This window comes from Humulus lupulus, chromosome 8, assembly GCF_963169125.1.
Source record: "Humulus lupulus chromosome 8, drHumLupu1.1, whole genome shotgun sequence".
In the NCBI taxonomy this organism is placed as follows: domain Eukaryota; kingdom Viridiplantae; phylum Streptophyta; class Magnoliopsida; order Rosales; family Cannabaceae; genus Humulus; species Humulus lupulus.
This window is the reverse complement of record NC_084800.1, coordinates 93,034,604-93,056,286: the sequence shown is the minus strand read 5'-3', so window position 1 is coordinate 93,056,286 and position 21,683 is coordinate 93,034,604. Positions and strand designations below refer to the sequence as shown.

General features: G+C 34.0%; 3 protein-coding genes and 1 long non-coding RNA gene across 5 annotated transcripts; 2 read left to right on the top strand and 2 right to left on the bottom strand.

The window, feature by feature from the left end:
- Nucleotides 1–802: 802 nt before the first annotated feature.
- Nucleotides 803–4,070, top strand: LOC133798134 (glycerol-3-phosphate dehydrogenase [NAD(+)] 2, chloroplastic). 2 transcript variants are annotated; one of them, XM_062236337.1, is made up of 9 exons: nucleotides 803–1,313; nucleotides 1,645–1,781; nucleotides 1,882–1,987; nucleotides 2,214–2,415; nucleotides 2,578–2,665; nucleotides 2,865–3,012; nucleotides 3,235–3,384; nucleotides 3,472–3,626; nucleotides 3,729–4,070. In XM_062236337.1, exons 1-9 carry the CDS (start codon nucleotides 966–968, stop codon nucleotides 3,754–3,756), a joined length of 1,362 nt encoding a protein of 453 aa, XP_062092321.1. In that variant the 5' UTR covers nucleotides 803–965; the 3' UTR covers nucleotides 3,757–4,070. The 2 variants fall into 2 exon arrangements, with proteins under 2 accessions (XP_062092321.1, XP_062092322.1); XM_062236338.1 differs by having other exon boundaries at nucleotides 807–1,313; nucleotides 3,472–3,621.
- A 91-nt stretch (nucleotides 4,071–4,161) lies between these two features.
- On the bottom strand, nucleotides 4,162–6,195 carry LOC133798136 (F-box protein CPR1-like). The gene has a single exon (XM_062236339.1). It carries the CDS (start codon nucleotides 5,701–5,703, stop codon nucleotides 4,459–4,461), a length of 1,245 nt encoding a protein of 414 aa, XP_062092323.1. The 5' UTR covers nucleotides 5,704–6,195; the 3' UTR covers nucleotides 4,162–4,458.
- Nucleotides 6,196–8,233: 2,038 nt separating this feature from the next.
- On the bottom strand, nucleotides 8,234–12,468 carry LOC133798133 (uncharacterized). The gene is made up of 5 exons (XM_062236336.1): nucleotides 12,051–12,468; nucleotides 10,702–11,635; nucleotides 10,171–10,266; nucleotides 9,689–9,825; nucleotides 8,234–8,506 (listed from the first exon to the last, which is right to left on the bottom strand). Exons 1-5 carry the CDS (start codon nucleotides 12,323–12,325, stop codon nucleotides 8,317–8,319), a joined length of 1,632 nt encoding a protein of 543 aa, XP_062092320.1. The 5' UTR covers nucleotides 12,326–12,468; the 3' UTR covers nucleotides 8,234–8,316.
- A 1,391-nt stretch (nucleotides 12,469–13,859) lies between these two features.
- LOC133798137 (uncharacterized) lies at nucleotides 13,860–15,201 on the top strand. The gene is made up of 2 exons (XR_009875786.1): nucleotides 13,860–14,832; nucleotides 14,909–15,201. It is a non-coding gene; the product is annotated as an uncharacterized LOC133798137 (long non-coding RNA).
- The last annotated feature ends 6,482 nt before the right edge of the window (nucleotides 15,202–21,683 follow it).

Here is a 21,683-nt window from a genome sequence, read left to right as displayed (position 1 = left end):
AAACGGGCAAAAACACGAATAAAAAAAAAAGTGACCGGTTACTAAGGGGTGACTATGAACATAATGGTACTTTGACACTCAATAAACTCAACAACTAAATCTAACCATCTATTTTCTAAAACAATAAATCCAAATATTCAAAATTAACACAGAACTAATTCCTTCAAAACATACTGAAAGATGGAAGAATTCTCCTAAAAGTAAATATATTATATAACAATGTAGTTCTATTAAAAAAAATTATTTAATCAAATAAATATATTTGTATAAATAAATGATAAAATAAAAGTATACAATTTATATCAAATAGATTTTTTTTTTTGAGAACATTACATGTTAGATCAATTACAGTACAATTTAGTATTGAATATATTATGTCAAACCCCATCTTATAATATAACCTCCAAGAACATTGCCCACTAAAAGAGAGGCTTCAATCGACTGCATTTCTGGATGAAAGTAGGGACGAGCAACACATACCGCCCTGAAGGGAACAATATATGATATTATATATAATTTACAAGAGAAATAATTGCACACACAATGATGGTGTAAAAAATGTGTATACAACATTACTCAATTTACAAATATATATATGGAATCCTTATGGGTAACAAGTTATGAGGTAAAATGTATTGCACAAAAATTACCCTTTTTTTTGTTCGTTTATCATACTACTTATTTTTTTTATTCCCTTCGGACCAGTCTAATCTAATCTAATGACAAGGAAAGAAACTACAATTGGGATTGGGAAAAAGGAAAAAGTCAAAATAATAATAATCATAAAATAAAGCAAAAAAAAAAGAAAAAAAATAGAACACATGAAAATCATGGAATGGAAGAGAATAAAAGGAGGATAATTAGCAAAGGTGAATCTCCCTTTCTTCTTGATGCTCAAACTCGAACACCAAATTGTAAAAGAGACCTTTTTTATTCTCTCTCAAACTCGGTAGTCCGTACTAACAATGGCAGCCTTGATGATGGAACCCTCGTCTTCCTCTTTCCTAAACCCCAACTTCCCTTCTAATACCAACACGCACCGTCCTTATCTCACTCTTACAAAGAAACCCACTCTTCTTCACCGCATCCACTCGGCCCCCACTCCCCCACCCTCACTCCGTTGTTCTGCAACTCCTCATTCGGCTTCGACGTCGACGCCGGTTCCCGGAGACCAAGACCCATTTTTGGATCCCTCTCCGGACCGGACAAGGGATCGCCGCAGAGCAGTGCGGTTGGCGTGGGAGAAGCTGGTCCGCTGGTCTCGGTCATGGCGCAACAAGGCCAAGACTGACGTTCTTGAGCGAACAAACAAGGTCTATTTTTCTTTCTTAATGTTCCTCACTCTTTTGCTCACGAGGGTTTTTTTGTTACATAAGCTGCCATGGTTTTGCGTTACATTCATAATGACAATTGCAAGAAAAAGAGGTTCGCAATTATAGTAACCTTATCGGACTTTTGATCTTCTTTTGTTTTCAGTTATAGCTGTCATTACAAAACATAGTTAATGTCATTAGTATTACCCTTTTTGGCCATTTATGGCATTGCTTGTTCGATCAAGATAATCGTCAAATAAAACAATGTTTTGCAGTGTTTGTGACCAAGATTTGATTGTTTTATTATTTCGTTCATGTTTTGGTTCTTTAGATTGTTGTGCTTGGAGGTGGATCTTTTGGTACAGCAATGGCTGCTCATGTTGCTGAAAGAAAGTCTCAACTGGAAGTTAACATGCTTGTACGCGATCCTCAAATTTGCCAATCAATCAATGAGAACCACTGTAATTGGTACACACCATTCTTATGGCACAGTAACGCTATGCTATCTTATCAGTGCATACGCATTTATACAATGTGTCTAAAACTTTTTTATGCTCTTTGTTCTTAGTAAATACTTCCCAAAACACAAGCTCCCGGAAAATTTAATTGCAACGACTGATGTTAAAGTTGCATTGCTTGGTGCTGACTATTGCCTCCATGCTGTGCCTGTGCAGGTTTCTCACTTCACTTTTATTAATAATTTTAATTAATGTATGCCTCAGATTTTTAAATCAATTTATAGCAAGCCCTCAATTCAAAGCTAAAATAAAATAAAATTTGTAGTCCTTAATAAGGTAGTGCTGTTTTAGTCACTGCAAAAGTATTCTAGCCTGTTTTTCATGATACAACATCTTGTATAAAACAGGGGCAGATTCCTGAATATGTCTATGGTTAGTGCAGTTCAGCTCGTCTTTTCTTGCCGGAATTGCTGATTATGTCGATCCAGGCTTGCCATTCATATCCCTCAGCAAGGGCTTAGAGCTCAATACACTAAGGATGATGTCTCAGATTATTCCCCACGCACTGAAGAATCAGCGTCAACCTTTCATTGCATTGTCAGGACCTTCTTTTTCATTGGAACTCATGAATAAATTACCAACAGGTGGGCGATTAGGATTTGTTGGCTAAGCTTATCATCATGGGGACTAATAGGTTGCCTAAAGAAATGTTGAATAAGCTATATAAATGTTGAAGCTTTGCCTTTAAGTCCAAGTAAGTCACATGTTTTAAGATGCTCATCTTACTCTTGTGTAATTCTTTTCAGCAATGGTGGTGGCATCGAAAGACAAGAAATTGACACATGCAGTTCAGCAGCTACTAGCCTCTGATCATCTAAGAATCAGCACTTCAAGGTATTGTTTCTCATGAGATCCACTAAGTTGTGTACCATTTCCTATAACTAAGTTGGTTGTGATAGATAAGCCAGGTTAGCTAGCACAATTGCGTACTCTAATTTCACCATATTTCACGACTCCGCTGTTACGTAATGCCAGAAGAATTGTGTATGCATTTGAGGGGACGGGCCCAGCTCATAACCTCTGATAACTCCAGTGATGTCACAGGGGTGGAAATTGCAGGTGCTCTTAAAAATGTGCTTGCAATAGCTGCAGGAATGGTGGAGGGGATGAATCTTGGGAATAACTCTATGGCAGCTCTTGTTGCACAAGGTTGTTCTGAGATACGATGGTTGGCAACAAAGGTACAGCTTCATGCATGGTTTGAATTTTTTTTTTCAATTAAAGTTTTAGTAGAAGAAAGAACATGCTCTCTCTAACTTAATTCTCATTTTCTGAATAAGCTTTGTTTAAATTGTCCATAGTTATTGGCTTTAGTTCTATTATTACCCTGCTACCATAAGCCTTTTGTTTTTGATTCATTTTCTCAGTTCTCACAACTTTTTCTTTTAACTAATTTCTTGAAGATGGGTGCAAAGCCGGCTACAATAACTGGTCTATCAGGGACAGGAGACATCATGCTTACTTGCTTTGTGAATCTTTCTAGAAACAGAACTGTTGGTGTTCGTCTTGGAGCTGGGGAGAAGCTGGATGATATACTGAGTTCCATGAATCAGGTGTTTTGAGTTGTGGACAAACCTATTATTGATTATTATGATTGTGATAAAGTTATGAATCGTAACTCAAATGATCATATTGAGTAGGTGGCAGAAGGTGTATCAACAGCTGGAGCTGTGGTCGCACTAGCCCAGAAATATAATGTGAAGATGCCAGTTTTAACAGCTGTTGCTCGGATTATTGATAATGAATTGACACCAAGGAAAGCTGTTTTTGAGTTGATGAGCCTTCCTCAGGTCAGGTCATTCTCAACCCCATTTGGTGATATACACTTATTATTATTTTTCCTTTAGGTTGAATTCTACCTGCTTCTGAATAGTTAGGATATCATATTCCATTGTAGGTTGAAGAAGTATAAACACCGGCAATAAGAAGGGGATCTATAAATGGGGGTCGAAGCATATACCGCAGTGTCATCCGACCATACTTTCTTCTTTTTTTTTTTGTTCCTTTCTTCACTCGATAGTTTATCAAGCAATTCATTTGCATAGATTCACGTTACATTCTCTTATTCTTTTCTTTAAAAAACACTGCTCTTCACGGAAAACCGAGCAGGAAAATTTTGCAAGTCAGGCATTAATCTTCTACAATATACAAGGTTTGAATTTTGCTGTCAACTGAAAACGACTACTTATCTCAATGATCATATATTCATGACATGAGCGAAGTCATTTCATCTATATCATTGCAGATCCATTTTTGTCATTCTTTGCTAACTCGGAAAACATTAAAGTTGTAAAATTTGGGTATCCATAGGCCACCACGGTGATTCCAACTACTACAAATCCAAGTCGTGCAACATTCTAAGGTCAACAACAATAAAAAGTATAGCCTGTCTTAAAATCAAAATCTAAAATATAACAGAAATATACACATATTCGTCATATGGTAGCATACCAAAGTTTATACTCAAGTAAGGAAGCGAAAACATATACAAGTTTTGTGCTCAGTTCTCAATCTGTTCGTCAACAACAAGATGAGTGCCTTACCATATAAAAGGTCAGTCAAGATTTGGATATTTCTATGGTAGACATTCCCATCGCAAGCAGATGGCAAGAGTAGGGGAAAACTTCTTATCGTTGTTTACTGCGGCTGCGACTACTACTGGAAGAGAATCCACGCCTCAAACCAAGAATCAGCTGCCTGATGCTGCTATTCGAGGTAGTGTCAGCCAGCCAGCCTTCTTCTTCTTCTTCTTCTTCTTCCCCACTGGAGGACGAAGTCGATGCGGTATTCCCATGGCCGAAGTAAGGCGAAACCAAGCTCTCAAAATAGGCTGTCTCCTGCAAATAATGCTCGGCGCCTCGAATTTCAAGCTGCCTGAAATTGTTCTCAACAGGGTCATAGCTAAGAAACCCTTCTCCTCCTCCAACACTGATCAGCAAAGAGCCACTCTTGGTGAAGCACAGTGGCGTGTACCGTGAGCCATAGACCGACGGACTTGAGCCCTGCGACCTCGGAACTGTGATGAGCTTCGTCCAGGTTTTGTCATCCTTGGTTGCCCATACATCCACATAGCTCAGCCTCTGACTGTGAAGCACGCAAAGCTGGTCTTTCAAAGTCCCAATCCACGAAATATTTCGGTTCAATTCATCCGCCGGTGGCGGCACCACGCTGAACTTCTCAGTCGACAAATCGAATCGGAGAATCACGCAACGGAGCGAATCGCCTTCTTCAGCGAGCCAATAGAGGCCGCCATTGGCATTAGTGGCTTGGAACACATGCTCGACGAAATAAGGAGGGGTGTCCTCATCGGGGAGTTTCCTCCATGAATTGGATTTCACACTGAAAACCTCCACCTTAGGGACGAAATTTGGAACCTTTAATCGGCAATACATGGAAGGGATCCTCACGATCTTGTAATCTTCAGTAGAAGCATCAAACCCTAGACCAAAAACCTCCCTAGTGCTCCTGAAATTGGCAGGGATAGGCATTTTCCTGTACTCCCTGATCGAAGCGTTGTACAACAGAAGAAAACCCTGAGATCCATCGTTGACGACACAGCAGATGAGTCCATCGCAGTGACCCTTGACGTAATAAGGGAAGTAGGGAAGCATGGGAAACTCGAGCTCCATAGCTTGTTGAGGACCCTCGTTCTGAGGGTCCATGGACAAGAGAGAATCTCCATAGCGAGAGAGTATAATACTAGTAGCCATACCCAGATGGTACTCGGATCGAATCCTGGCCAGATGGGTTTTGACAAAGTTTGGACTGATAATAAGAATACGCCATGATTTGGAAACGCACTTGAATCTGACCAAGGTTTTGACTGGCAGTCTTCTCAGAATCTCCCTAATGATGTCCTCTGGAAACTCCATAGGGGTTTCGCCGTAACGGTGCCTGGATTGGGTTTGGTGGGTTGTTCTGGTTTCTGGTTTCTGGATTTGGTTTGGGTTGGGTTCAGGTAGGTGAGTGTGCTATTTTTTTTTTCTTCTTTTTCTGTTGGGTTGGGAAAGTGGGTATGGTTTTATTATATGTGGGGCGTAATTTTTCAAAAGCAGCGAGCGAATAGGCATGGGGCGCCTTGCCTTGTGTATGTATGCAGAAGAAAGACTCTCGAAACTTCAAAACCAAGACATGTGGTAGATAAAAAGCCAAGCCAGGCTATTTATCTCTGTCTAAATATGTGTAAAGAAGGTACGGTACACACATGTTGAGTACTACATATGTCGTTTAAGTTCATTTTCTTTTCCTTATTTCTAAATTCATACAGAATGCTTGTAATGAAGGAATTCCTTTCGAGTTATTATAAAATGCTTTGTAATTTTATCCCTCGATTAGGTTTTAACTATATAAAGTTAGAGGCAAAAAAGATTAACCTTAGTGAATTTAGGTTTGTTTATTATTGACTAATTTACTAGCAAGATAGATCAGATTAGATTACGTACTGAAACTTTTTAGTGAGTTGGAGTAGGCGTTGGAAGCACGCCACTCCACTCTAGTCTAAAATAAATCACCCATGAAACCTGAGTGCTTTTATTTCTTTTTAAGGGTAGTGATATGCCCATTCATTTTATACATCCAAAATACATGTTACGAGATGCATTTTAAATCATTTAATCTTTTAAAATGAAAATTTATTATATTTTATGTGTGGTTTAAGATACATGTTACGTGATAAGATGTGATGTATTTTTTGAGTATGTAAAATGCTCTAGCTTTTTTGTTTTTTTTTTTAAATTTTCCTTCGTTCTTTTGTTTGGGACTTTTTTTTGGTTGCTTTTTTCCTGTTTTGCCATCAAAGCGCGTTATGTAAATTTGTGATTATCTTTCGACATTAATTTTATGCACTTATGTTGTAGCCAACTATCTTATATTTATTGACTTTTCAATTACTTGGAATATATAGTTCACGACCAGTGGGCGGACTTAGAATTTTTGTGCAATGAAAGTGTAATTTTAAAAATTATATTAAATGTACAAAATATATGTAATTTATAAAAAAAATTATAATACTAGAAATATATACAAGGACTAAAGTTTAAAAATTATATGTACAATGAAATAAAAAAAATCAGCAATCAAAGGGACAGTTGATTTTTTTAAAAGAAAAAAAAATAGTAGGCATCTGCCCTAATCGTAATATGGGCCCACCACATATGGCGACATGATAACATAATTAAAAATGACAGGAAAATAGTAAAGTTGGATTTAACATAAATAAGTGTAAATCAAAATAGATTAAACCCGATTACATATAATTAAAAGCAAATTTGGATTTAACATAAATATGTGTAAGTCAAAATAGACTAAACCTGATAACCTATAATTAAACTTTAGGTCAAAATCAAACCAATCCACTAAACTTGAAAATAATTAATGGTAGTTAATATGATTAAGTAAAAACAATTTTATAACACTCACCCATCATTATTTTTTGTTAAGCTCAAAAATTGTCAAATAATGTGGCAAGATACCAAACACGACATGATAAGTTGCACTGAGAAAAAATTGAGGAAGAAAAATCTAAAAAAAATTTGTAATTCCAAAATTTTAAAGATTTGTGAGATAGGAATTAAGAAATGAGACTTTTTATTATGTTATGCTTAGTTAGGAATTAAAGATCTTTTAAGTAACAAAAATGATAATTTTGTGAGAAACATTATTTGATGGTGCCATTCTATATTGATATTATAAATCATCCTTTATCCCAACTCAAAGAAGTTCCATTAGATAATAAATATATATATATATATATCCAGTTGTCATACTAGTTACTTACTACTTACTGGTCTAGTCCCAGTCAGGTGGACAGAAGTCAAGTGTGTGAAGTCATCTGTTACAAGGCGAATCAAACCAGTGGGCATTAAGCAACTTGTTATGTTCAAATAATTTCATTAGGTAATCGCTGTTATGAATTAAACCTTTTTCCCGGCAACTACTCAATAATGGAATGGTTCAATCTTTTCTTTATGTTAGCCAAAAGACAATGGTAGGACAAAGCAGGTGGTATCTATCTACAAATCTATTCTAATCTCACCCATCACCCATCACCCATCACCCATCACCCATCACCCAACCTCAGTTGAACTGGATCATCAAACCCATCTAAATGGAGGGCTGAGATCTGTTTGTCGCATAGCCCGTTAGATTATCCAAAGATCATAAATAAAGCAAGTATAGCATACCGTCTCTTTTACCTAAAAAAGTAATATTAATAGCTCTGGTCATGTTTTTCACTTTTCAATTCATGAAGTTATCCCAAACCCCCCAAAAGATGCAACCTAGTTCTGTAAACCTCTTTATGTGGTGACATTAATAGTGTTAACTTAATATCCCCATTGGTCCCACTTCCCACCTCCTTCCTTTCTTTACTTTTTGGCCTTTTTGCAAGGGATATAAGCAATGTAAAAAAAAGACATTCCTCTGTACAGGAACGTTGTTATATGGGTGATTAAGAAAAAAGAAAATAAATATAAGAAGAGAATTCATTACTCCCTCTTGTCCTCTTCAAGATCTTCACTCAGTCCATACACAAGATGATCAGCTGCAGTTAGTGTCTTCCTTTCTTTCCTTTCTACCATGTTTGACAAATCTCCAGCCACCTTAACTCCACTTCCAGTGAGTGGGATACTGTCTTCATCATCGAAATCATCTCCAGTCTCCTCCGAGTAGGCATATCTGCATCGGACTCAGAACATATCAGTTTTACAAAGTCCTTTAGGAGTTGTTGAAAAATATGCCAAAATGCAGCGACTCTTTACTGAATTCTTGACATGTAAAAAAGCCAGTGTCTTGTGACCTATTGAATCTGTATCTTATGAGTCCGGTATTCAGCTGGTCTCACAAGTAGTACTCAAACACAAAATTAACTTAGGGGCACCAAATAAAGAAACAACATATTTGCTAAAGAGGCAAGGGCCAGCTTTATTTCTTCCTGCTTCATTATATATATTTATATCCATACACTTTTCCTTATTTCACATGTTTTCTAAGAATTTGATGATGCACCCCAAATGAAAGAAAGAAAGAAAAAAAAACAGCCAACACTCTCCACACAGAAAAGTTTCGCTTCCTCACATTATTTAAATAAGTATGCTTGACAATGTTAGGGTACAAAAACTAAATTCCGCCTAAAATATCAGAAAGCCATCCTTCATGATAAACAAACCAGTCTCTCAAGAGATGATAGGAAACTAGAGTGAGGGGTAAAGTGGTTAAATAATAGAATATACATAACAGAGGGGTATGTGGGTCATTGTAGTATGAGTAATTGATGAGGTGAATTAGAGTAGTATAAATAAGAATGGAGAAGGAATGAGAGACATCAGGAGAAATATGTTTGTAATTGAGCTTTTGCTCTAGGGAGAGTTGAGGTCTCTCCAATACCTCACTGTTTTTGTTTGTTCTAATCATTTCCTTCATTCAATATCAAATACCAGATTGGCTAGTTATTTCCATTATCTATTATTCTCAATCTTCTTCATCTTGGCCTTTTATTATTGTCAATGTTTGAGGATCCTTATTAAGGCTTATCAAGAGACTAGTAAATGGGTATACAAAATATAGAAACATTCTCTAAGAATGTGTCTAGGGATAAGACCTAGTATAAAATATCTAGTTATGAACAAAATTGATAGATCTTCAAGCTAGATTATGATTCATGTTCTTAATTATATCAAAAGACTCTGCTTTTCTTCCCTGTAAAGCATTTCTTATAGAGAAACTAATAATGTTTAAAAACACACAAGTCTTCAAATGGCTATAATTGATTGTACTACAGAAGCAAATGTTAACTTAAAGGGAAAAAAAATAAAAAATCCAGAAACTACTATTGCATGATGAGGTGAGATTAAGACATACCCTGTTGGGTTATGTGATGGAGCCCATAGAACACATATCACTACCAAGATAATATAAGCGAGCAAAGTCCAGAAAGCAGGGATGATCCAAGCTCTTCGCCACAGTTCACTCAATGGGTCACTGGCATTGAAGTACAGCTGAACCAACAAAGAACAATAGTTTAAACCTCAATTACACAATAGAATAAATCTCTTTTAAGACTGAAAAACAAAAGAAACAGGATTTTCATGTGCAGGAATGTACACAAGTCATTTTCAAACAAGCCCAATTTCATTGAAATCATATTAGAAGTATAAACTCCAACAAAAAACAGTATATATTTTTCATTGCTATTATCTTCTTTTAGTAATAAGATAGGGAAAGGAAACATAGTAATCTTAAGAATGGAACCACTTGCATTTCCTGCTAGCTATGACAAGCCAGTTGAAAAAAAGAAAATTAAAGGGGAAATAAGCAGGACAGATGTGAAAACGAGTAAAAACCTCATAACCAATCCAAACAACAGAGAGAAGCACTGATACTGCAAGAGCATTGGTAAACTTTCTGTAGAGCTCTAGTTTGGCCATACTTCTTCGAATCTGTGCACAAAAGAATCACATAATGATTTTGACAAATGAAAAAAAAAAAGAAAAAGAAAATGAAAATCAGGGAGGAAAATATGCAGTTTAATATAGATCTTGATTCAAGTGCATATTAAATCATTCCTTTCTGTAAGTTTCTAAAGAAACAACATTCTAAGGATGTGAGAATAAACTAGAATCAAGGAAATTGTACTTGATCAAGTTCAGTGTTAAGAAAAGTATTCAAGCAGCGGATAAGTTTTTTTTGTTCTTCCTCCAAATTAAGGTGATACTTTTATAACTACCAAAAGAGATTCAAAAGGAATGCCTAATGCATAGACATTCATTCAATCCTTTTGGAATGAATTATTTCCATCTTTGAGTGCCTCAAACTAAAAGGGATGGGAATAAATTTCAATGATACTTAAAAATGTGAAGAAAAATCACAAGTACCTGAAGTTTCTCCAGAGTTTTGGATAATGATGAAAATATCCAAATAATAAAACAAGCATCCAGCAGAGCTACGGGTAGCACCAGAAAAAGCCTTGCTTTCCCAGAAAAATCATTGATGTTCCCCAAATGTTCAACAAGTTCAAGTGCTTCAGAGGCCACAAAATATGCCAAAGCAAGGAGAATTAATTTAGGGGTTATGCTGCCCAGAGTTGGCCGTACAACACCATAGCCCAAAGAAACCATCAAGAGAAGAAGCCGGGAGATTGTCTTCTTCACAGCAGTGAGGGTTACTGCCCATAAGGTTATCCCCATTGGTCTGCTTCCAGTTGAATTGAAATTTGCGTACTCGAAATACCAGAGTGCCATCTCACACATTCCAAGAGCAATTACAGCAGTTATGTGGTAGTGCAATTGCATTATATCTTTCCAATATTGTACAAAGCGGAGAAACCAAACAAGGCCTAGAACAAGGTAAGCGAAAGACATCAAGCCAGAAAATGTCATCAGGGGTGCCATCTTCCCTGGTAGGTAACCATCAGGATTCCTCCACACTGTTCTTCCACTGATAACCGTGCCAACAAGCTCGGGATCACAAAACATAAAATACAGATAGTACATTCCAGTGCTGTTGATCTCAATAGTCTGAAGGGGCATGGTAAGCTCTTCATTTTTCCCTTCAAAGAAGGCCTGGAGTCTTTTAGGTCCATTTGGGTTATCAAGGTTTTGATGAATGATAACCTCTCCCACCTTGCAGGAACTATCCTTCGCAAGTTCCGGGGTGCAACATATTGCATCAGAGTTCAAGTAAGAACCCCCAATCTTATCCCTGTCTCTAACCTCAAGTATTATTGCCTCGACCAAGCCAGTCCTCTGCTGCATCGCATTCTTCTGCTCAGCAGAATGTTTCGTTCTTCGAAAGGTGACGGATTCAAACCTAAGTATACAAAATGTCATTTTAAATTAAACCTTCTAGACATACCATTTGCACTACAAGCCTCTGAGAAGTTTGATCAACCACAACATGGGGAATTTTCCATGGAACAGAACAATCGATCCCCATCCTTATGTTCATATTGAAACGAATAAAATGCAAACCATACCCAGTCATTCCTTAAATCAACATTTTCCATGAAAGCGATTTTACCGGTACACAACAGTCAATCTACTCAACCCAATCATTAAATCTTAGCACTAACATATAAATTGACACTTCAAAAAAGTCAACTTTACCAAAATCCAACAACAAATACAGAAAATAAAGAATAACCCACTAACTATTTTTCCGAGAACCAAACAGATCAAACACACACACGCCGTTGGTTCCTAAAGAAAAAAGATTGAGTTGTTACCTGATGAAGGACTTGCCATTAATGGGTTTATCTTCAGAAACGAGCTTGTCATTCTCGGAGTGGGGTTTGGAAGCATAGAGACCCTCACTACCGCCATGGAGGAAGAATGAATTGGAGCGACGAATGAAGGATTCGGTGTGGTATTCATGGATCGAAGCACCCACTTGAAGGATTGAGCAGTAGCTCAGGTAAATAAAGGTAACCAAGAGTATCTTATACCCATTTGAGAAAAGATCACAACCAAGGATTAGATGATTCCTCTGAGTCTGACCCATTTTTCTCTTTGTCTGTCTCTAAGTTTCTCTGACAAAGTTTTGGTATGTATTACAGGACGTCGTCGTAGATCAATAGAATTTGGGTAGTAATTTGGTGACAAACGACACTTATCTCATGCTCCAATGGGGATTTTCAATTTTCTTTCTTTCTTTCTTTGAAAAGTAAGTTTTCAATTTTCTTTTATTAATATATTATTGGTTAAGTGCTTCTTCTCTTTTCATTCAATTTTATTTAGATTTGCTTCTAAAAACCATTATTTCGATTTGAGTACTTTTTTAGTTTTAATAAAAAAATTATAATAGTTGGAATTTTTTTTTATAAGTATACTTTTTTTTTCTTCCATATTTTTATTACATTTTTTTGTTGTTGAGATACTAACTTAGTAATTAGCATCGAAAATATGGTCTTTAAAGTTTCTATGACCACTTTTATTATGGTCTTTAAAGTTTTTCTTTTTTACAAAAATATTAATTTTTTTTTCCAAAAATAAGGATATAAGTTTATAAAAATACTATTTTCAATTTTTTTAGCTTAAAAAATACATGATCTTAGTTGTCAACTAGACATTAATACATTACATACTAAAATTTATGGAAAATATACTCTTAAAATACCTTGGAAAAATTAAATGTATACCTAAAATAAACTTAAAAATAACTAAAAAAATGCTTTTATTCACAATCCTCTTAATTAATTAATTCTTTCTAAATACAAATTCATTATAAATTTACACAAATATGTTAATAGTTATTTATTATAACTAATACTAAATCAAAATATATGGGATGTGATACTAAATTGCATCAATAACGTTATATCATGTCAATTGGTGTTGGACACCATTAGTATCCTTTAACATTACTCTTTTAATAAAGTAAATGTTTGGAAAGATTTTGTCTTAATTTTTTTTTTTTAAAAAAGATTTTGTTTTTTAAAATTTATTTATAAAAGAGTAATTTTGTACCAAATGATAATCAAGAAGAGGTGTTAAAAGAATTTTTTTAATTTTATGATGGGTGTAATTAGAAAGAAAAGTGTGGAGTGAACTAAAATGGTATGCCAATATAAGCACCTATAAATAAAAAACATCCAGAAAAAAATTACCAAACAACACAAATTTTTAAAAATATATAAGATAAATGCTTATTTGATACCTTCTGTTTTATCGAAATACAAGTTTAGTACCATCTGTTTCTAATAATTATCAATTGATACTATCTGTTTGTAAAAATTACATAGTTTGATACCCTCCGTGCATTTAAATTTTTAATATTCTCATATTACTCCTCATTTTAGTGATTTGTTTGATTTTAATTATTTTATTATTTTTAAATTATTTAAATATATTTTCAGATTTCATAAAATAAAATAAATGTTCAATTAAATATTTAAAATAATTTTAATAAACAAAACTATTTTTAAATTATATTTAATTAATTAAAAAAATTAAAAACTAATTGAATTTTATTTATTAACTTTAAATAAACTTAAATTTTAATTTAATTAATGAAAAAAACTCATATTTCACTCAATCTCATCCTCACCATCTCAATTTCCCACTCTCCCAGTATCACCCTCATTTTAGTGATTTTATTTGATTTTTAATTGTTTTATTATTTTTAAATGATTTAAATATATTTTAGAATTCACAAAATAAAAAAATAAATGTTTAATTAAAAATTTAATTAATTAAAAACAAAAAAACAAAAATTGGAAATAAAATATTAAAAAAATAATTAAAATATTATTAATTAACTTTAAATAAACCCAAATTTTAATTTAATTAATAAAAAAAACTCAAATTTCACCCAATCTCACCCTGACCATTGTTAGGATTAATGCCCTAAAAGCATGTAAATACATTTTATTGGTTTTAAATAAAAGTACAATTTTATTATAGGAAAAATACCAATTTGACTCCTGTGTTTTGCCCGATTGGCCTATATGTTTTATTAAATGACAAAACGGACCCTGTGTTTTGCAAAAACAAATCAATTAATACCTTGAGCCCGATTTTGGTCAAACTATTTTCAAATATGACCAAAATGCCCCCATATTTTTGAATTAATGAATTTATTAGATAATTAAAAATAGATTTTAAAATAAAAATGAAAAAAAAAACATTTATTTAATTTTCTTTTTCTCTTTCTCTCTCTCTCTCTTCTCTTCCCTCTCCCGATTTTCCTCACCCTTACCTTGAAAAATATGCCTCTCTCCATCTATCTCATCTTCACCTCCACTCATTCTCTCTATTTTCTTCTCAAATCTTAGGCTTGAACGAGGTTGGAATGGCAGTGGCTTGGCAACAACTTAGCCGTCGAGAGGACAGAGGAAGCTCGGCAACAGCTTGCTTCGTCCCTCATACCGTCGAGATCTGTGTTCGTGGATTTGCGTCCCTCACACCATCAAGCGAAGAGTTCCAACTTGAAACCCATGAGCCCATTTCAAAGACAGCCTCTGTCCATCACCTTTTCAAATCTTGTTCATGAGTTTGCAAAATAATTTCGTAAGTTGACCCATTCCCACACTTCAATTTTTTTGGGGTTTTTCAGATCTTGATGCCCATGACTTCATTAACCTAGATTTATCCCGAAAAGAATGTATTGGGGTGATCGAGAACTGGGTTTCTGAGTACCGGGACAATGGTTTTGTGAGAACCAATGGCGATTCCGTAGTTTCGTTAATGAGGATGAGAAGTTACGCAAGGAGTAGATTCAGTGGTGAAGTGGTAAGAGTGACTGGGAGCACGGGAAAGACTACTACAAAGGCTATGATAGCTTTGGCTCTTGGAGGTGTTAGGGTTTTATGCCCTAATTAAAACTCAATTTCTTTGTAATCTCATTTATTTTCAATAAAAGAATAGAAATTATTTTTTTGACTTGGTCAATCACTTTGCTCACATGTTTTATTTTCATAATTATTTGTTTAATATAAACTTCTATTAAATCTCAAGCATATAGCTAATCGTATTTATATATATGATTATACGTTCAAAATAAGTTAGTCCTAAGATTAGTCAGTGCACAGGATTTACACTGACTTCCCAATCTACGATATGATCTACTTACACATTGTAGTGTTATGTTCTTTCCAGAACATTAGCAAAGTAGATAAGATCGGATGTATTTGTTACATCGGACTGGACCGATATTGACAATTGATAGGATAAGTAAATATACCGTTATTATCTATTCTAGTCATATCATATAGTTGACCATAGGTCAATTCAATCTCAATTCTGAGTGGTTAGTATTCTGACTAATTGTATTATTTGAGTTATTTGACTTGTTCGTTACTAGCTTACCCTATGGACTAGTCCATACTTACATCTTGGGAACTCGGTAGTATAATTGAGTGGGAGTGTTAATCCTAGATATGAACATCTATAGCTTCTGATGAAGAAGTGAAACGATGGTTTCCTTTTAGTTTGGTTCAAGGTGTTAAATGATAGAGATCCAATTTTAGTAATTAAATTATTTTACTGAAATATCATTTACAAGGAACTAAGTGTTTTAAGGATAAAATACAATGAGGGGTAAGACGGTATTTTAGTCCCATCTCATTGTAGACCATCTATAGAGGATTGAGTGACAATTATAGTTGTAACAATGGATAATTAATAGCGTATCTATATTTGTTATAGAGCGTTCTTTGAATTCAAGAGTGCAATTTTGAGTTTTTAGTGGAGTCACGATGAATTAATAAGTTAGTAAAATTATTTGTAAGATTTATGATAACTTATTGGAGCTTGATTTCATAGGTCCATGGTCCCACTGTACCTTGGATAAAATCATCTAGGTAGTCTCAATTAATTGAGTTAATTATCAATTAGAATTATCAACGTTGACCAGGTCAATTTTGGATAGTTTTACAGAGTTATGTAATTTTGAGAAAAAAAAAGAGAAATTATGGCAGATTTATTAATTAAGATAAATTTTTATCTAAATTAATAAATAAGTTTAAATCAAGGTTCAAATTATAAATAATTAATTTGATAAAAGATTTAAATAATTATTTAATTAATTAAATCAATAGAAAATAATACAGGCCTTGATTTTAAGTCCAATGGGCTTATAATCAAATGAGAAATTTCACGGGCCTAAAGCCCATGATAATTTCAACCTGGGCTTCAAATTGACTATTATTTTATTGATTTTTTAATTAAATAAATGACCTAATTGAGTCTATAAAAGGAATGTTAAGAGAGAGTTGAAAACAGAAGTCAGACAAATGACAGACACTGGTTTTCTGATAGGTTTTAGATTCTCTCTAAACATAAGTCATTTTCTAAGCCTTATTGTCCTTCTCTCTTCTTCTCTCTATATCTATCTCATGTGTTGAGAAATGCCCACCCTAGTCTAGGTGATTCTAAGGATACTTTGGAAGGCTGTGAAGAAAATTGAAGATTGGTTCAGTTCTTGGTAATACTCTGTGACAAAAAGAATACAAGGGTTAGAGAAACTGAAGGAATAACTCTATTATTCCACTGCGTATAATGTAAGTATTCTTATCATTATTTCTCTTTGAATTCAATTTTAGAAACATGTTCTAGGTTATCTCATATTAATTTGTTTAATATTAGATCTACATGAAAATAAATAAAGATCGTGTATAAGTTTTCCCAACAGGAGGTTGTGGGAAGAAGGTTTATGAGAGCTTTGGGAATCAGAATAATGAAATTGGAGTTTCTCTGTCACTGATTGGGGGCCGAAGTTGTCATTGTTGGGTTGTTGCTGAGACAATGGCTTGGTACACAATTTCTTTGCAATTTTTCTCTTTTCTTAGATGTATTTCAAATTTAGGTGCTTTTATTGATTTCAGATATGTAATTTTTTTCTACTTAACTTTGGATTGTGTATTGCATATGCATCTGAGATTCTATTCCCCCAATTATGGGTAATATTGTTCTAATGGTCTGCAAGTTTGATTTTTTTTTTTTATATAGAAGTTGTATTATTGCTTAAATCCGAGTTTGAATGATGAACTCAAGAACAAGCTTTGATTAATATTTAACAACGAAGCAAGGAGATGAGGGCCACAGTGAAGAAGTAGGTGAGGGGGGAGATGAGGGTTACAGTGAAAGTGAAGGTCACGGTCAAGAACAAAAGAAGAAGAAAGAGGCAAAATTAAAAGTTTTAATTTAATTTTTCATTTTTGTTTGTATTTCTATACAGAAATTAATTTTGGAGGTTTGATGTTAATGTTGGGTGAGTCATGGCATAAAATTATAATTCTGTTTTAATTTATTTATATTTTAATATATATTTTTATTTATTTATTTAATTCATTAGTTGAAAAACTAAGGGTATTTTGGTCATATTTGAAAATAGTTTGACCAAAATCGGGCTCAGGGTATTAAATTGATCCGTTTTGCAAAACACATGGTTCGTTTTGTCATTTAACAAAATACAGGGGCCGATCGAGCATTCGGGGAAAATATAGGGGCCAAATTGGTATTTTTCCTTTATTATATTTGAGTGTTATAATTATTGTTTGAATTAATTATATAATAATATCAAGAAAATCCCCTATTCATTCATGAGAATATGATCTTGTATTAGTACGAGAGAATTAATATCATATATAATGAATAAAATAGTCAGTAACATATTAAAGTATTAAATTTTTAATGAATGGTTATTAGTACAGTTTGCTAAGCATACGAGATGCGACTAATCTAGATTCATATTACTAATATGGATAGACATCTTAGTAAATGTGTTGTATATAATGGAGATTATATATGACAGGACTGATGAGAATTAATTATCTTTATAAACTTGTCGTTTGATATAAAGATTTGATTCTTATCATAATAGAAGATCATTTGTAGATCAGTCTAAATCCTGAGTATTCATGAACTCCTGTGTTGTGTTTATTGGATATTTTGATACACTCGTTAAAGTCTCTTAGAATAATGAGGTTAATGACTTTTGTTTTGGAGATTCAATATCATGGATAGCTGGGAACATGAATTATAATATTGGAATCCATGCTTTCCTAAAAGATCGAATATTGGTTCCCTTAAGGGTTAATTCTATAACTGAATAGTTATTGAGCTCAAATCTATAATTAGATTATATATTAATTATTCGCTAGTGAATTAATGGTACTTAAGGATCAAGAGGTAATTAGAAGGGTAAAACGGTAATTTTGACCAGCTCTAATTAACGAACCAATAATGGAGGACAAAACTACATATATTGATTATATCAATAGACTACAAGAGAAAACTCTGCAAATATAATTCTATAAATACTTAGAGTGCAATTCCATATTTATAGTAGAGTAATTATGAAATTAATAGATAAGATTATTAGAATAAAGAGTTTGATTAATAATCTGATTTATTGGAGCTTCGTATTATAGTCCATATTTCCCAAATCACCTCTGTCCTACACTGTCAAGGGTAAGGATGTCAAAAGAAAGATTTGTAGAGAGAATGACAAAATTGCAAATGAATTAATTTTCCAGGACAAGGAAATAATTATATGATAATTATGGATAATTGATTAATTATTTAACTATATAGTTTTTATTTTGAAAAACTATAGATTATAAATAATATTAATCTTGTTTGGATTGATATATAGAGAGAGAATAATAAATATCTTATTTAAAATATGATATTTATTTATTTAATTTAAAACTGATATTTTAAGACAAAGTTAATTTTGAATTAATTGATATTTATGTTGGGATAAATGTATTGTCTTAAAAGTTGATTAAATAAACAAATGAGAAAATTAGGGAAACCCTAATAGGGTTGGGCGGCACATACTATAGAGCACAGTGTGTGGCGCCTAACTCGGGGATTTTTATGCCTGAGATTTGAATTTTGAATTTCAAATAAATTTGTTTAATCAGTTATTTAATTATTTTTTAAAATATGATTTAAATACATAATTAAATATAAATATCAGATCAGTTTTAATTTTAATTTAAAAAAGATTATTTAATTAGATTAAATAATATGATAAGTCTGATAGTACGTGACTTTCAGAATAAACTTTCATAATTTGCACTCTTTCTCAAAAGCGATAGTTTTCTCTAAACCTGAAAACTATTTTAAATCTCTTCTCTCTGTCAAACCTCTCTAGATCTCATGTGTTGAGTACATCTAGAGAGTCACATAAATCAACATTTTGAATCCTACGTGCCCACACACTTCCTTGTGTGTTTGAGGATTAGTCTGGAAGATCAATGCGTGAGCTTTCAGATTACTTGATAGGAAGATCGTTGATTTTATACAAAAAGACTTAAGGACACTTGATAGGCTACAAGAGGTAATCCCTGATATGTTTTGTATGTGATTTAATGTTTGTATATGTATATGATCATGACTGGTATTAATATTTATTAAAATTGTTCTATATATTGCGCTGCGTACCTTTGATCTGATAGTTTAATACCAACAACCATCTTAGTCCCCTACCTTCCCAATCTCACACACATTTTTTTTGTTTCAAAGTTGGATTGATTTGTTAGTTAAATTAAAATTTAAGTTTATTTAAAGTTAATTAAAAATATTTTCATTAATATTTTTAATTTTTTGATTAATTAAAATGATTTTTAAAGTAATTTTATTTATTAAAATTATTTTAAAGTTTTAATTAAACATTTATTTTATTTTATGAATTCTAAAAATATATTTAAATCATTTAAAAAATAATAAAACAATTGAGAATAAAATAAATCATTAAAATGAGAGGTATTATGGGAATATTAAAAATTTAAACGCACGAAGGGCACCTAACTATATACTTTTGCAAATAGAGGGTATCAATTGATAACTATCAGAAACAGAGGGTACCAAATTTGTATTTCGATAAAACACATGGTACAAAATGTGTAACGCCCTGGATAACCAAGACCGTTACACCGTGTGTTTGAAATAGTGCAAGACTTGCTAATCAAGTCATTTGAATCAAAATGTGTAACTAATGACATAAACAAGTTAGGTTAAAAAGAATTTTGGTTATAAACGATTAAATTTGACTAAAATACATGTTTGATACATGGGATCCCAAAACAGGGTTTAAATAACGTAAATACAAAATTCTCGCTAACAAATAAGTAACCAAGCCACTCTAATGGAAAAATTTACGATTTAGGTTCCCGTCCCTGTACAATCCCTCGACCGTGGTGGCCGAGTAGATGACAATGTACACCTCGCCCCCAGAGCTCTCCAACCCATGGCCAACTAGCATTACCTGCACCACGTAGCACCCGTGAGCCGAGGCCCAGCAAGAAAACATAACATCATAACATAACAGTAACAGCAGCTAAACAGTTCGTTGAGCATAATCCAAATAATTACAAGGCATTAATCAGTTACCAACAAATCATAAAATACACTCAAGGCAGCACACTGGTCAATAACCAATAATTCAACTCCAGATACTCACCAAGTCATACACCAAAATCAACAATAGAACCTATGTCAAGCAATAACTAGGGTTAATGCCCGCAAGTCGCACCCTCTCTTTAATTCACTGTCTTTGGCTCGCTTAGGCCAACTCCAGTGACATACCCACTGACTCCGGCCAGCTTAACCGAGCTCAGTGATTAATAATCTGTCCTCGGATACCAGTGTCCGAGCCACGCCATGTGCGCAAGTATTGATTTCGGCACCCTTAGGCCGCTTATCACATGTCCCAGTGGCATAATACCACCTCATGACATTCATATAGTTATAGGGAACTCTTAGTCCCAACATATTCACATAGCAACACAATCAAATATAGGGAACACTTAGTCCCATCCTATCCACCTACATAGGTGCAGTTTTCTTACCTTAATTCTAAGTGCTTTAATTAAGAAGGATGACCCGCGAGCACGATCCGTTCCCCGAGCCCTAGCTTATCACCTAGTCACAACCAAGATAATGGATTCCATTATTATTCAAATAAAGATCGCCGGGTTTAACATTAACTTTCAGGACATCAAATTCCACCAAGCACGGTGGGGAATTTGTTCCCGAGCACTCTAGGCTAGATTCCCGAGCTGAAAAACCCCAAATGTTCAAGTACACACCTAAGGGCTGCAGCCCTGCCCTTAAACAGAACCAAGGCCACCCTTGGAAGAAGACACGCGCTGCAGCCCTTGCCTTGGGCACCGCGGCGCTCACCCTTGGCCGAGCCCTCCTGGCTCATCTTCATCCTAGGGCCACAGCGCTCTAGAATAGAGCCGCGGCCCTTCCCTTCGAGCCCAGAATTTCCACCATTTCCAACCTCTAAACCTTACCCAAAATCATCCCAAAGCTCCTTATTTCAATATCAATCATTCCCAACACTTTTAAGACAACTTTAACAGCATAATTCAACAGGAAACCCAACCTAAAACTCATTGTAATCC